This window comes from Hippoglossus stenolepis, chromosome 16, assembly GCF_022539355.2.
Source record: "Hippoglossus stenolepis isolate QCI-W04-F060 chromosome 16, HSTE1.2, whole genome shotgun sequence".
In the NCBI taxonomy this organism is placed as follows: Eukaryota; Metazoa; Chordata; class Actinopteri; order Pleuronectiformes; family Pleuronectidae; genus Hippoglossus; species Hippoglossus stenolepis.
In genome coordinates, this window is record NC_061498.1 from 22948546 (window position 1) to 22965107 (window position 16562).

The following is a 16562-nucleotide window of genomic DNA, read 5'->3' on the forward strand; positions in this document are numbered from 1 at the left end:
CCATTTTTATATATAAATGTTAATCAATTTAATAGATTAGTTGTTGCAGGCCTAGCTGAGACATAATTACGTATTTAAAAGGGCATCACATCACTAGATCAGTGAAAGGTCAGGCACATGCAAAACACCAATGCCCTTGACGTAATAAACTAACCTAATCTAAGATTTGACTTTAACTATTATATCACTCATACGGCTGTTATATTTTATATTATCTCAAACCCTCCCCACCCCAACATTCACAAAAAATACCTAACCCCAAACAATTCTAACAATGTCCTCACAAAGATGGTTTCACAGCAAAATTTGTTCACAAAATCACAGAAAGGCAAGTATTCTCACACACTCACCCTGCTGAGTCGGGAAACAGCCAGGGAAACGCAAGTCTTGAACTCATCTGGATTCTTCTGGCTCAGACAAGTTATGAGAGAGATGGCGGCTGTCACCACACCCTAAACCACAGAGACACAGACACACGGCAGAAGATGAATAAACTCACTGATTCATCACGGCCCAGTAGTGACCAGTCCTGCATTTTGGTGCCAAAGGCAAGATTTCCACCGGCAACACTGATGCAACTTCATAAAAACTACTCCCTGTCATGTCTTACATTGGTTTTAACCATATTGATTTAATAACTTTATTAATATCCCTGTTTAATAAAAAAAAAACATGTACTGTTAAACTCCCTTTGACCTCCACAACACAAGACAGCCAAACAGTTCTTAAAAAACGTCGACTTTGGTTTGTATATTTGTCTTGACAACGTTTTTTGATCTAACACAATTACCTGCGCCAACGAGGTTATATTTTCATCAGCTTTTGTTTGTTTGTTAGTGGGATACGCACATGGATATTCAGGGATGTACCACTGCCCCAAAATCGAAACGGTTCTATTTAATCTTGTGTGTCATCCTTCCACCACGTTTTGTGGGAAATCGTTCAGTAGTTATTGCCTGCTGACAAACAAAACTGTCCTGTATCTAGAGGTCTGAACTGTGCTCTCACCATGTGTTGATCGTTGAGCAGGTGCACCACACGCGACGTCCACTCACCCATCAGCACCAAGTCAGGGGAAGTCTTGTAAAGCCGCAGAAGACACAGGGCAGCGGACTGTTTCACACTGTCCATTGTGTCACTGCAGTGCATCACAGTCACATATCAGCAGTTAAGGCACAGTGACAGTAAGTGACCTGATGTAAACCTATAATTGTATTCATCAAACACAAGAAAAAGTGACACTTACCCAGCAACCAGGATGCGAGGGATCTCACTTGCAAAGGCTTCAGCCATCTCACGGCTGCCAACGTTTGCGATACAGTGAAGTGCCAGGCACATAAAGGTGGGGTTGCGACTGGACAGGTCATTCTTGATGGCGTTGTTAATCAGACGGATCAGCTCACTGTTGCTGTTTACCAGCACTGAGATGAACAGGTAGCCCTGAAATAATGAAAATGATGAAAGAAGACTAAGGAGGTCCTAAAATACAAACACAAACACAAACAAAAACAAAAACAAAATACAGTGCACATTGGTGTGCCATATCAAATTTTCCTGATGATGATAGTGTACATTTGATTAGGTACCCTATAGCTAAACTAATTCAGCTTGATCCAACAGGTCTGTGATACATATTGCATTCATGAAGGTTTTTTTAAGGCCCACCAAATGTATTGGCCAATATTGGCCTATGACAAATATATAAGTAACAGCACATATGTTGTCGAATGTGCACCAGTTGACCACCATGATGACTCCATAGTTCACAATACTTATAGCGCTGACGTGTAGCAGAGAATGCATCACAGCTGAGTTGACAGTTGTGTACAATTAAAAGAGCAGTGTGTAGAATTTCTCAGGATCTCTTTGCCAAAATGGGATATAATTCTCATATTTGTGTAACTGTAAAAATGTTAGTGTTGTTACAGTAGAATGAGCCATATATATTATATATTTGCATATACCGCGGATCGCGCTCCCACGGACATCGACATGTTGCATCCCCATATTGCTACAGTCAGTAGCCAGTTTGGGCCCCTAATGCTCCTAATACGATGCATTGCATTTTACCCTCCACATTTGTTCTAGTTGCTCTTTCAGCCCTTGGTACTTCGATTTTCTCATGATCTTTTTTCCTAATGTTTCTGGACACTATGATTGCCAAATCTATCACTACTGCCCTCTTCTGGTCATTGCCACCATCACTTAGTCCATTTGGTTAGCCAGCAGCTGTTCGTCAGTCTGGAATCTGAAGTCCCACAGGATCTTAGCTCTGTTGTTCTCAAGCACCTTAGGTGGTATGTCCCATCGGGACTTGCGTACCTCTAATCCATTCTTCGCACAATTATTCCTGTACACTATCCCAGCCACCTGGTTATGTCTCTCAGTGTACGCTGTCCCAGCCTGCATCTTACACCGTGCTACTTTGCACAGCCTGCACCTTGGGTCTTGTCTGTTGTGGTAGGCCTGTATGGATCTTGTGCTTAAGGCCTGCTTTGTGCTGCCATGATTAGTGCCACTATGTGGTCTGTCAGACAGGCCTTTTCCAGCCACTTGTAGGATTCTTTGATATCAGCCATAGCCTCTATCTGTCAGTGGTACATGCCGTGCAGGAGCTTGTCCATCCATGATGGTTCCTCTTCCTCCTCGTCATTCGGTTTCTGCTGTCTGAGGTATTCACTTGATGTTGTGTTTTCACTTTAAAGTACTTCTCATACACCCACAGTTGCAACTTACGTGATCTACCAACATTACAATGTGGGTTTGCATGTAATTTTTGTTTTTAATCTGACTTTGTGTACTTTATTCGGACCCCCGTCCTGGCGTAGGTGCGGAGGTGCATCCAGGGGTCCATTGTTTACTCCAGAGTTCAGCTGATGAGCGTTCGACAAAGCGACATGGCATACCGCACGTATCTTCCCTTTATTTTTATGTGGAACGTAAGATCACTTGCAAATAAGATGGACGATTTAACATCACTCACAAGGAGCGAGAGTGTTTTGTTGTGCTTCACGGAGACATGGCTTCACTAAAACATACCGGACTATATTGTGTGTTTAGTCGGCTTTCAGTGAGTTCAGATGGACAGGAGTCACAGCCAGAGGCAAAAAGAAGGGAGGGGGAGTCTCTATTTACGTGAACAACAGGTGGTGCAACCCTGTAATTATCACAGTAAAAGTACATGGAAAGTTAGCTCTGTCCTGGGAGTGGAACTTGAATCACTGGTGGAGGTAACAGAGAGGAGGATGCTGAGGAAACTACTCAGTATAATGGACAATGCCGCTCATCTCATGCATGCCACATTAGTGTCATACTGTAGCACCTTTAGCGGAAGACTAAGACCGCCAGGGAGCACGAGAGAGCGCCATAGGAAGTCTTTTCTTCCTGTGTAATTTATTGTAACAGGCTATAAAACAAGGAAGTAATAGTAATGACAGTTAAACAAGTCCCTATCAAAACATTTGTAAAACACTACACAGCTACCATCAAATTAAACTTACACATGCTCAGGCCAACAGTCTTTGACACTGCTGGCCAATGACAGAATACATGCCTTTAAACATGCTGTTTTGCAGCCCTTGTTAAAGAGAGAAAAGCTTTATCCCTCTGTTCTTTCTAACTTCTGGCCCATTTCTAAACGGCTCTTCCTGTCCAAAGTCCTATAGAAAGTAGCTCTCACCCGGCTGCAAACATTTCTCGTCAACAATAATGTATATAAAAAGTTCCAGTCTGGTTTTAAACCTTGTCATAGCACTGAAACAGCTCTTTTAAGACTTTTAACAATCTGATTTTAACTGTTGATTCAGGAGACTCTGCCGTCCTTGTGCTCTTAGACCTGATGGCTGCTTTTGACAGCGTTGATCACTCAATCCTGTTGTCATGTTTGAAAAACTCTGTAGGAGTTAAAGGTGCCGCACTCAGGTGGTTTTTGACGTACTTAAAAGATAGGAGTTTCTCTGTCTACCTGGGTGACTATTCCTCTGGGGCGGCCCCACTGACATGTTGTGTCACTCAAAAATCGGTTCTAGGCCCCATCCTATTCCATTTTGCGAAATATGATGTCTCTTTCCACTGCTTTGCGGATTATAATCAAATAAACTTGCCCTTGAATCTTAAAACTAAGAGTTCACTGCAGCCCTGTTTGACTGCCAAAATGACATAAAATCATGGATGAACTTAAATTTCGTCAAACTAAATAAAAACAAGACTGAGGTTATTGTGTTTGGACACCCCAAACTGCTGGATGTGGGCACCCTTGGCCCTCTAGCTCCTAATATTCACTTCTTTGTGAAGAGTCTTGGTGTTCATTTTGACAGTGTTTTTAAATTTGACAAGCAGATTTCCTCTGTTGTCAGGTCTAGATTCTTTCAGTTGAGACTTATAGCCAAGGTAAAGGCCTATCTCCCACTCAAAGATCTAGAGAGGGTGATCCATGCCTTCCTAACCTCTCGACTTGACTACTGCAATTCTCTGTATATGGGCTTAGACCAGTCGTCTATTCAACGCCTGCAGCTCGTCCAAAATGCTGCTGCTCGTCTCCTGACAGGAAAGAAAAAGAGGGACCATATTACACTTGTTTGCGCTCCCTCCACTGGCTTCCTGTTCATCACAGGATCGATGTAAAAACATTTTTGTTAACTTTTAAAACTCTTAATGGACTGGCACAGCCTTACCTAGCTGAACTCTATATTTACACTCCATTTAGAGACCTGAGATCAGCCACTCAGCTGCTCCTCAACTTAACTAAAACAAGACTCATAACCAGAGTTGATCGAGCCTTTGCAGTAGCCCCCCCAAACTTGTGGAACAGCTTACCACTCCATATTAGATCTCTAGCACACTTCAGATCATTGTTTAAAAGCCATCTCTTCTCTTTGGCCTTGTTCTCGAGTTGAATGAGACGGGGGTTCAATCTTTCAAAACTGTTTCACTGTCTTAGTGTCTTGCATGTCTCACTAGCATCATTATCTTTTGCTTACAGTTACATATTATCTCAGACTGTGTCCAGAGGCAGAGACACTGAAGGAACTGGTATGAGGGGTACTTCTGCGGTCTTTACTGGTACGGCAGTCAACTCTCAAACAACTTGTATCCTGATTCAATATAATTCTGCTTATTCAACATTTCCTGTTCCTGAAAAACAGTCCATCACACTATCAGGAAAGAGTTTAATGCTGTAAATGTTAAAGCAGAGGTGTTCCTTCTGCTTTAACATTTACAGCATCTTATTTATCAGCATTGATCTGTGGAGGACGTTCTTATACTGTTCAACATTATCATGGTTCTGCCATTTTGATTTTACTGTTGCATTTTGTTTTCTCAAAATGTTTTGCCATTTGGAGGAGTTGTACTTAAGCAGACTCATCCAAGAGAATTAATCAGATTCTTGACAAGCATTTTTGAGGTTTGTCATACGCTGTGTCCGTGTTGGCATTTCAAATTTCAAAGTTTCTCCATGAAAACAGAAGTTGTTATAAATTCTCATCTAAATTGTTGAATCTTTGTGTGTCTCTTTGTTTGATAACATCCTGGCCTGAAGACATCTACACTGCTCATTTTTACAGTAGTACAAACAAAAAAAATATTTTTGAGTTTTTATGACAACTTCTCCACACCAGCAGCCACACACTGATCCTCAGCAACATGGTGGTAACCCTCCGTTTATTTGGTTATTTGCTGGCAATCAAAAGGAGGTCAAGCTGCAGCAGACAGCCTAAAATGATCTTGATTACTAATGCACCATGTTCCTCATAATGATGGGGAGGGACATTGTTTCGTTATTTAGATTTTTGGTTGTAAATTTTGGACTATTATTTTGATATTTGATTATTTTTCCTTGGTTAATATAAGATGTTTTTCGTTAAAATGTTAGTATGTCTTAGTCTATCCCCCTCTGTGTATGAGTGGCCTGATCAGCCACTATATACAGTGCCTTGCATAAGTATTCACCCTCCTTGGACCTTTTCCCATTTTGTACTGTTACAAACTGGAATTCAAATAGACTTAAATAGACTTTTTCCCATTTGATCAACACAACATGTATAGTACTTTGAAGGTGCAAAATACCTTTTATTGTGACACAAACAATAATAAGAACAAAAAAGTTGACATCTGTTGGATGCATAAGTATTCACCCCCCTGAGTCAATACTTGGTAGAACCCCCTTTCGCTGCAATTACAGCTGCAAGTCTTTTGGGGTATGTCTCTACCAGCTTTGCACATCTAGAGATGGAAATGTTTGTCCATTCTTCTTGGCAAAAAAGCTGAAGCTCAGTCAGATTGGATGGAGACTGTCTGTGAACAGCAATTTTCAAGTCTTGCCATAGATTCTCAATTGGATTTAGGTATGGGCTTTGACTGGGCTATTTTAAAGGGGACATAGCATGCCCATTTTACCACAAGTTGATATGGTTCCTTGGGGTCTTAATGAAATGTCTATAACATACTTTGGTCAAAATATCACAAGGATCATTTAAAACAGCACCCTTTTTACCCTGTATAAAACAGCCCTCCACAGAGTGACCCGTTTTGAGTGCCTGTTCCTTTAAATGCTAATGAGCCAGCTCCCCCCTCCCCCCCATGATTTTAAACGATATAAATTACATACTTTATATGATATAAATTATCAAATATGCATCCCATACTTTGTATTCCCCTTCTGTTGTCCTGGAGTTTTAATTTTCCCAATCACATAATTAAATGTCCCCCTCTGCCCATCCACTACAAGCACACAAGCAGACAGACAGAGAGAGAAAGAGAGGGTGGGGGGTGGGGGCTAGGAAGACCATCATTTACCCCCGAACCCCGACATTCAACGGGTACAACAACAAGCGGAGAAAGCAGAATCGCGGGCTGACCTTATATATACAGTCTATGGGGCTGACCAGCGCGGAGAAATGCACGTCCCGTGTGAACAGCCAGGCGGCTGCGCGCTTGAGAACGGCGCTGCGCTGCCTCGCAGCCTCGCTGCGGCGCTTCCGCGTCCGGTGTAAACCCGGCGTAACGAGTGGGGGGGCTCTGTGTGTTTGTGCCAGTGTTACAGTAGTGCTGAACACTGCGGAAGTCTTCCACACTGCTGGCTGTGTGGCGTTGACACAAATTCCAGCTCACGCATGGGAGAGCGAGCGGTCGCGCCCGAGCAACTGCTGCAGCCTCCCAGTCCCAACGATCCAGACAAATGCCACATGTGAGTGAATCGCGGGCTGACCAGCGCGGAGAAATGCTCGTCCCGTGTGAACAGCCAGGCGGCTGCGCGCTTGGGAACGGCGCTGCGCTGCCTCGCAGCCTCGCTGCGTCCGGTGTAAACCCGGCGTAACGAGTGTGGGGGGACGGGGGATGAGGTGGGGGGTGGGCCAAGGCCATGTAGGGAGACTTCCAGTGTATTGTTACGACACAAAACCCAGGAAGTTCAATCGAGTCACTCAAGCATGACGTTTCTGACTTAGAGGAACCATAACAAAACGCGCGAGTGTTTTTTCCCCAGAGTTTTTGGGTTGGTAGACATGCCAGATACCCACATTAACGTGTAGAAGCACTAACAAAGTGGAATTTGCATGCTATGTCCCCTTTAAGACATTAACATGCTTTGATCTAAACCATTCCATTGTAGCTCTGGCTGTATGTTTAGGGTCATTGTCCTGCTGGAAGATGAACCTCCGCCCAAGTCTCAAGTCTTTTGCAGACTGCATCAGATTTTCTTTAAGGATTGCCCTGTATTTGTCTCCATCCATCTTTCCCTCAATTCTGACCAGTTTCCCTGTACCTGCGGAAGAGAAGCATCCCCACAGCATGATGCTACCACCACCATGTTTCAGTGTTGGGATGGTGTGCTCAGGGTGATGGGCAGTGTTGGGTTTCCGCCACACATAGCGTTTTGCATCAGTTCAATTTTGGGCTCATCTGACCAGAGCACCTTCTTCCACATGTTTGCTGTGTCTCCCACATGGCTTGTGGCAAACTCCAAACGGGATTTCTTATGGTTCACTTTCAACAACGGCTTTCTTCTTGCCACTCTTCCATATAGGCCAGATTTGTGGAGTACACGACTAATGGTTGTCCTGTGGACAGATTCTCCCACCTCAGCTGTGGATCTTTGCAGCTCCACTAGAGTTACCATGGGCCTCTTGGTTGCTTTTCTGATTAATTTTCTCCTTGTCCGGCTTGTCAGTTTGGGTGGACGGCCTTGTCTTGGTAGGTTTGCGGTTGTGCCATATTCTTTCCATTTTCTGATGATGGATTTTATGGTGCTCCGTGAGATGTTCAAGGCTTGGGATATTTCTTTATAACCTAACCCTGCTTCATACTTCTCCACAACTTTATCCCTGACCTGTTTGGTGAGCTCCTTGGTCTTCATGATGCTGTTTGTTCAGTAATGATCTCTAACAAACTCTGAGGTCTTCACAGAACAGGTGTATTTATACTGAGATAAAATTGCAGACAGGTGGACCCTATTTACTAATTATGTGACTTGTGAAGGCAATTGGTCGCACCAGATCTTTGTTAGGGGTTTCACAGTAAAGGGGGTGAATACATATGCACTCAACACTTAGGTTGAACTTTTATTGGCCCAAAGTTTATTTTTGCCTTTTTGGAAATAAAGACAAAAACTTATTTTTTGTATCTACTTGTGTCTCTCTGGTCTACGGGATTCTACGTGAGACATCTTCAGACTTGGGGGGGACAATTGCTCATGTTACTCTGTTAGCGTTGGTATATTGTTTCTCCTTCTGGTGTCCTTGATGCATCAAGTCTACATTATACTTTTCTGCATAAGCCATCAGCTGCTACCTGAGTTCTCCTTTCACCAGCTTCCAGAAAACTTCCATCACAATTGTCACAGTATAACACCATGTCAGTTAAACTTCAGGAATATCAATCTGTCCATTTAGGAAGCACAAGTGATTGTGAATCAATTGCACTTGCTTTGGTGCAAATGAAAGTTGTCCCTTTCATTTGCACCAAAGCAAAATGTTGGACTTTTTTTCTGTGTTTAAATACATTTCTCCTAAACTTTAGAGAAAATCAAACAACAAAGTAAACTTCAAGTCCTGTAGACTACATGTCCTAATAACTTCTGATTAGTGTTGGTGTATATTGTTACCATGTAATGTTAGAGCAGGTCAACGGGGGAGTGAAGAGGGAGGACATGCAGCAGGCTGATACAGCACAGAACATAGCAGAAACCTGACAGTTCGTGATTGGGGAAAGCATTATCGATTTAACTGAGATGAGCAAAATTAGGTCGGTTAGAGGTTATAAATGTATGTTTTGATTCATTTTCATTTAATTGCCCAGCCCTACATTTAAGGCATCATGGCATTGATTTGGAGCAACATACAGTGCCTTGCAGTCTCCGAGTTTGAGAGACAAAGACGACGCAGAGAAACAGTTTTTTCAACCACACGCTCCTAAGTTTGTTGATTATCGTTAATAACCGTTATATTGCTACTTTGAACTTGCACATAATTTAGTTACTATACGTTAAGCTATCAGTTGACTTGAACTAGACGTCAGGCCACCTCATACACATTCAAACCACACGCAAGCATTCATCCACCTCGTCTCTGCAACGGGACCCGCAAGCACTTCAACTCACATTAAGAAGACAATAAATATGTGCGTGTTGGAAGTCTTGTATGGCGTCTGACTGGCTTTAATATGAAGAGGAACGAAAGCCAGAACACATGTCTTTAGGCATTGCTAACACATAATTTTGCGCACATGCAACAAAAAAAAATTTGTGAAGTGCAACTAAAAAAATGTCCTTGGCCGAACATTTAGCTGGTGTGGGGTTAGGGCGCTTCCTTATCTCATCTCCTCTGTAGAGTATACACTCAGACACAAAGGCTCCAGGCTTGCCCCGCCCCTACTTACTCACACACTTGACACAGAGTGAAGCAGAGATGAGAGAGGAGAGGCAGTGATCGAGCTAGTAAAAGTCTTGCAGTGGCGACAAAAGGTGTGGATACATACTTTCCACGATGGCCCACCATTACAAAACAGTTAGTGCTACTCATTCAGGATCAGAGCAGAAGCAGCGGTCGGTTTGTACCGTGTCAGAGTCTCCTGTGTGGGTGTGCTCCCTTCACACTCCCCCACTGACCTGTGCTCACTTTACACTTTCTAATCTGGCCTTCTTAGCTCAGTTGGTAGAGCAACAGCCTTGCAGCCTTGAGACCCACGGTTTGGGACCCCTTTAAGTAACCCCAAACTTCCTTACCGATAACCTTCTAATAACCCAATAATCGGGATATCTTCTTAGGCCATAATATAACCCTATATAAAAATGACAGATACCCTAAAGTTACCCTAGTCCTAATCCGATATTTTAATATTTTTAAATTCAATTCAAATGTCAGACTGAATATTCTTAAAATTAAGTTCATTGCACTTTGAAAGAGTGTACTTGCATGATTATGCTATAATATTATCATATCAGTGATATAAAATGGTTGACAATTATATCATTGCAACGGTGCAACCAATGTTAAAAGTTAGTCTGGAGCCCTGCTTTAAAAGAATATTATATAGCCAACTTGAACATTTTTGAACACATTTTTGATTGAATTACTGTAAATAGTCAATTAAAAACTTATCTTGGTGTCAGCAGATCTTCAAACTGTCCTTTGGACATCATAAAATACACCCTTAAGTGGCTTTGGAATAGTTGGTAAGGTATTTCGTATTTTTTTCATTTCATGAAGTAAAAGGACCAGATCACCATCACTTGATGAAGATTCCACCTTTCTTTTCCTGAGGCGCAATTTTTTTCCAACCCCTATAATTTATTTGTAGATAGCAGTTAATGTGAATATTCAGGTGCGTCGAATTTCGCTTGAAAATATTTGCTATTTCTTGCCTGGTATTCATGTCGCTGTTCATCTGCAAAGGCCTTTAGACTGAAACATCTGCCTGCACTGAATCAGAGATTTTTAATGTGTATTTTGCGTATTTGTGTATAATGTGTATTTTGTTTTTAGAACACTGATCTTTATTGATCAAACTCCAATACTGTAAAAAACAAGACAAACAAACAGTGGCCAACTTACTATCTGTTTCTCTGTGTACTTGTTGGAGCTCAACAGGTTGACTGCCTCCATGTGTCCAAAGTCAATGTCATGGCCAAGCAGGAAGATGAAGAGCAGCTTGCAGACATATTTCTTCTTGCTGTAGCCGTCCAGAGCCTTGTCACCTTTAAACTTGGAGCGGATGTTGGCCAGCTCTTTATTGATCCGTTTGATCTCTGCTTCTTTGCTCTTACCTAACAAGGGAAAAAGAGTAGCAAAATGTCAGCGTTTAAAATATGAAAATGTTGGATCTGTCTCTATGAAACTTTTGAGTTCAAGAATCCGAAAGGTCACCATCTCTGGAAACCTAGTGCACGGGAAAGAAGACTTTCTTTTCTTATCTTTAAGATATTGTGGGAAAAAAATCGGGTGTTTTTGTCTAGTCAATTTTATTATAGCTTCACAACACTGCAACAAAACCCCCAAATTTAATGTGAGTGTGCTAAAACACAAAATAAGTCCTAGTGCAAAGGTTATTTAAATGGTCAGAATTTATATATCGCTTTTCTGGTATTGATGACCACTCAAAGTGCTTTACAGTAAAAAAAAAAAAATGTCTTGCCATTCACCCACACATTCATACAGTGCATCTATGGGCAGCACTTTTTCTATGAGAATGGCACAGCAGTCAGGGGCTACTTGGGGTTCAGTATTGAAGGACACAATTCAGTGGGATTGAAAACGCACACCTTCTGGTTTAAGGGCAACCCGCCCAATCCCCTGAGCCACAGCCACCCCATTTATCTAACTGGCTCTCAAGTACAATTATTAAAGACTTTAGTATTAATATTCATGATCATAATCATGATCTACTGTAAAACTTTGGAAAATTGAGTTCCGATTTCCTATTGCTACATTAAAGTCATCTTTCACATTTTATTGCAGCAACTCTGATTCTGATCATGTGTTAGGGCCAGCTCTCTCTTACACACTAGGGTGGGTGAGTTATTTTTTTAAACGTCATTGTTGCAGAAGAAGCAACGCCCCGTTTATCCAGGAACATGAATCCAGCAGGTTTTATATAAAGATCAGCTCTAAGTGTTAGTGATTAGAAAAGAACAAAGGAGCAGAATTTCTTGTTGACCAGCGGCGTAATGCACCTTAATGCTGCCAAGGGGGGCCAGGCGTGGCCACCCTGATACAGTAAAGGCTCAAGATGCAGCACACACGTCTAAACTGGATGAAGGTCAAATCAATGTGGAGAGCACTGACCACTGCTTTTAGTCATATTTTTTAATTGAAAAGCATATTTGTAAAATTACAGCAACTTGTAATAACAGTTACCATCTAAATTTTTAAAGGACAAATCATTCATTGCAGTTCAGACAGCGTGATTGTTGTGAATGCATCCATGCAGAAAACCTCCCGGTGTGCTGTGCATGTGTGAAAGGCAGACTCTGGGTCAACTCCGAAGCCAATTTTCTAATGTCTGAGAGATTTGGTTGTTTGTGCCTGCATTGTTTTAACCTTACACACAAAATTTTATTCAAGGAGTTTGAATATAGTGGTGTCTATTAGGGTTGAGCCGAATACTCGGATTAAACGAGTATCCGGTAATCCTCATTAGACAGCTGTCTCCACATCATTCCTTGATAGGCCAGCCACACACAGAGCTCTTCCCCTACAGAGCCTATACAAAATTCACTGCTGCTGCGCCTGCAGCGCCACACATTACAATTATGTCATTGTCACAGCCACTCTGTCCACAGGGATACTAACGTGTAACATCGTTATCTATGATCATATATTCTCAGCGTCCACTGGCCGAGTCAGAGTGCACTCAGCCCAGCTAGACGAACATGGAGCCAGCACTCCTCTCCACCAGCCGAGTGAGTGAGAGCCAGGCGGCATGCAGGGCCTCCACTGGTCGAGTGAGAGTGCACCATGCCCTGCTAGATGCACACGGAGCTAGCGCTCCTCTCTCTCACACACACTCAATGTAATTTTTAAAAAGTAAAAAGAAAAAATTCTATTAAAGAAAAAATGTTGAGTATGAAAACCTGCATTTTACTTAAAGGGGACATAGCATGCCCATTTTACCACAAGTTGATATGGTTCCTTGGGGTCTTAATGAAATGTCTGTAACATACTTTGGTCAAAATACCACAAGGATCATTTAAAACAGCACCCTTTTTACCCTGTCTAAAACAGCCCTCCACAGAGTGACCTGTTTTGAGTGGGGGCTATGAAGACCATCATTTACCCCCGAACCCCGACATTCAACGGGTACAACAACAAGCGGAGAAAGCAGAATCGCGGGCTGACCTTATATATACAGTCTATGGGGCTGACCAGCGGAGAAATGCACGTCCCGTGTGAACAGCCAGGCGGCTGCGCGCTTGGCGAAACGCGCTGCGTTGCCTCGCAGCGGCGCTTCCGCGTCCGGTGTTAACCCGGCGTAACTACTGTAACCCGGCGTACAGTAGTGCTGAACACTGCGGAAGTCTTCCACACAGCCAGCAGTGTGGAAGACTTCCGCAGTGTTACAGTAGTGCTGAACACTGCGGAAGTCTTCCACACTGCTGGCTGTGTGGCGCTGACACAAATTCCAGCTCACGCACGGGAAATGGCGGTCGCAACTGCTGCAGCCTCCCAGTCCCAGATCCAGACAAATGCCACATGAGAAATGCTCGTCCGTGTGAACAGCAGGCGGCTGCGTGGCGAGGCGCGCTGCGCTGCCTCCGGTGTAAACCCGGCGTAGCAGTGGGGGACGGGGGACGGGGGTGAGGTGGGGGGTGGGCCAAGACCATGTAGGGAGACTTCCAGTACCTTGTTACGACACAAAACCCAGGAAGCTCAATCGAGTCGCTCAAGCATGACGTTTCTGACTTAGAGGAACTATAACAAAACACGCAAGTGTTTTTTCCCCAGAGTTTTTGGGTTGGTAGACATGCCAGATACCCACATTAACGTGTAGAAGCACTAACAAAGTGGAATTTGCATGCTATGTCCCCTTTAATACTGCATGTGTTGTCTTCATTTATTCACTTAAGTTTATTTACTGAAGTTTATAAAAAAAATTGTTCTGAAAAGTAATCTTACTATTGTGATCAAAAACTTGATCTGAAGCTCAATCCTAAGGCTGTTCTGTAAATAGTTTTATAATAAACAATAAATATAGCAACTTCTGATCAACCCATATCAAGCTTAAAAGTTAAACTTCCGGTTTAAGTCCTGCCCACTTCCGGTTTCATGTCCGAGTAAGGATACGGATAATTTTGTTGGTTGAACAGATAATGGTGTACTCGCTCAGCCCTAGTGTCTATATACCGATTTTCATACATGCCAGCGAAACATGCTGCTGGGCAAAACCCATATTGGATGTAAATATTTGTCATTTCAGACGTGTGTCACAAGTTTCGTGACCTTTCAAGTATGTTTAGCCCCCCAAAAATGTGATAAACTAGAAAACTAAACATCCAATTCGGCAAGCTGCCACAGCAAGAGCATTCAATGACGGACAACATTTACAGGATGCGGTCATTACACTCTTAAGGTTCTTTGGAACAAATTTCAGCAGGATCTGGTCTGGTGAAGTTTGGTGCAGATTGGACAATCTATAGTGAAATTGGAATGACTTCCTGTTTCACGCCACGGCATTCAACGAAATCTCATGAAGACTACAACTTTTCTTCTTGAAGGTGTTTAGATTACCTTGACCCAATGTTCAAGGGAATTTTGTAGGGGGCACTTTTAAGCCATTTTGCCACACCCACAAGCAAACCCTATACCGGAAGTAAATGTTTGTCATTTCCGACATGTGTGCTGTGTTTCGTGACTTTTCAAGCATGTTTAGGCCCCCAAAATCGAATCAAATGTTTTGGAGTGTAAGGGTGATAGCTCTGTAACACCATCAACATTCAGTTGGAGTAAAGGATTGATTGATGGATTTGGGTAGCCAAAGGTCATGGTGCAAACATTCACTTAAACATAAGTATGAGCTGATTATATTTTAGTGGTTGATGGTCAAAGGTCAAGGTCATGTGACATTACGTTGTTTTGAATGCAATATATCAGAAATGCCGAAAGGTCATTTCACCACATCTGGCAGAAACATTCATTTAGACTTCTTCTACTTCAGGATGACCTGAATAGAATTTGGTGGTCCAAGGTCAGGAGTCAAGGTCACTGTGACCTCCCAAAGCACATTTTTTGCCTTTTAAGTGTGATATCTCTGGAACGCCTCAATGGAATTGTCTGTGGCATTCATTTGAACTTGGATTTCATTTTGGTGGCCAAAGGTCAAGGTCACAGTGACCTCAAGTTCCTGTGAAATATACCAGGACTGCCTGTAGGGAATTTTATTACATCTGGCACAATTCACTTTGACTCATGGATGACCTTCATGGTCAAAGGTCACGTTTGGCCTTGTGAATGTACTATCTCAGGAACATTTTGAGGGAATTCTTCAAAGATATATAATTTGAGGAAATCGGCTTTCATCCAAGATTTGATTTCAGTGAGGCAGTTGTGGTATTATACTGTGGTGGTTCTGCTACTAAAGCACAACACTGCTTGCAATGTACTAAGGCTGGGCGATATGGCCTGAAACAAATATCGCAATATTTTTAGGCTATATCGCGATACACGATATATATCTCGTCCCTGAATGCACCTCGTCAGAAGATATCTGCGGACATTTAGGCTTAAAACACAGTGTAAATCAGTGGTTCTCAACTGGTCTGGCTTTCGGGACCCACCATCACCCCTTAATGACAAGCCGCAACCCAAATCGAGGAAAATTTTCAACTTCTCAAATTTATTTAATGAAAAGATGGTGCAGTTTGAACCTGAGATAGTACAGAATATCACAGTATGCCAATACAAAAAAAAAAGAATGATAAACCAAAACGACCAGCAGGTGTCGAAATATTCCCTTTTACAGTCAATTAGCTGCATTTTAATTCAAAATCAAAAAGTGCATCTTAAGGACACAAGGTAATACAACATACATAACAATTCAGTAACTTCAGCCTTTTTTAACAGACTCAACAGGGCTTTCATGCACAAACTTGAAATAAAAAAGTCCAACTACTGAGAAGTGCTTTCAAAAAGACCCAAATTATGTAGCTTTAGCTGAGAATACTCACTCACTGAATCTATGACAACCAACAAAACTGATCCTATTCACACTCCTTAACAAATACTGTTAAGGAGTGTGAATAGAAGGCACTCCGCTGCATAAAGAAATCCCCTTCAAAATAAAAGCACAGGATTTTTTTCTTAACATTTTTGGCCCGGGACCCACTGAAAACGGGACCCACCAGTTGAGAATCACTGGTGTAAATAACTTTGTTGGAGTCGAATATAAATGTTTGGGCTTGCCTTCTGATCATTTAGCAGCTGTGGATCATAGAGGGAACTCTGTGTTTTCACCGTTTGTTTCCACTGTTCTTCAACAAAGTCACTGACGGCTATTTCACGTGAACTCACACGTGCATACACACACACACACACACACACACACACACACACACACACACACACACACACACA

General features: G+C 42.4%; 2 protein-coding genes across 6 annotated transcripts in view; one reads left to right on the forward strand and one right to left on the reverse strand.

Annotated features, from left to right (window-relative positions):
• Positions 1-16562, forward strand: part of LOC118123436 (methyltransferase-like protein 22) — a 640601-nt gene that overhangs the window by 326012 nt on the left and 298027 nt on the right. The gene's annotated exons all lie outside the window — the stretch shown is intronic.
• ap2a1 (adaptor related protein complex 2 subunit alpha 1) overlaps positions 1-16562 on the reverse strand; it is a 79388-nt gene that overhangs the window by 52802 nt on the left and 10024 nt on the right. For all 4 annotated transcript variants that reach the window (XM_035181423.2, XM_035181422.2, XM_047343797.1 and 1 more), the window contains exons 2-5: positions 11049-11260; positions 1247-1440; positions 1009-1138; positions 351-452 (exon numbers count right to left, since the gene is read on the reverse strand). In XM_035181423.2, coding sequence (XP_035037314.1) covers positions 351-452; positions 1009-1138; positions 1247-1440; positions 11049-11260 — 638 coding nt within the window. The remainder of the gene's footprint in view (positions 1-350; positions 453-1008; positions 1139-1246; positions 1441-11048; positions 11261-16562) is intronic.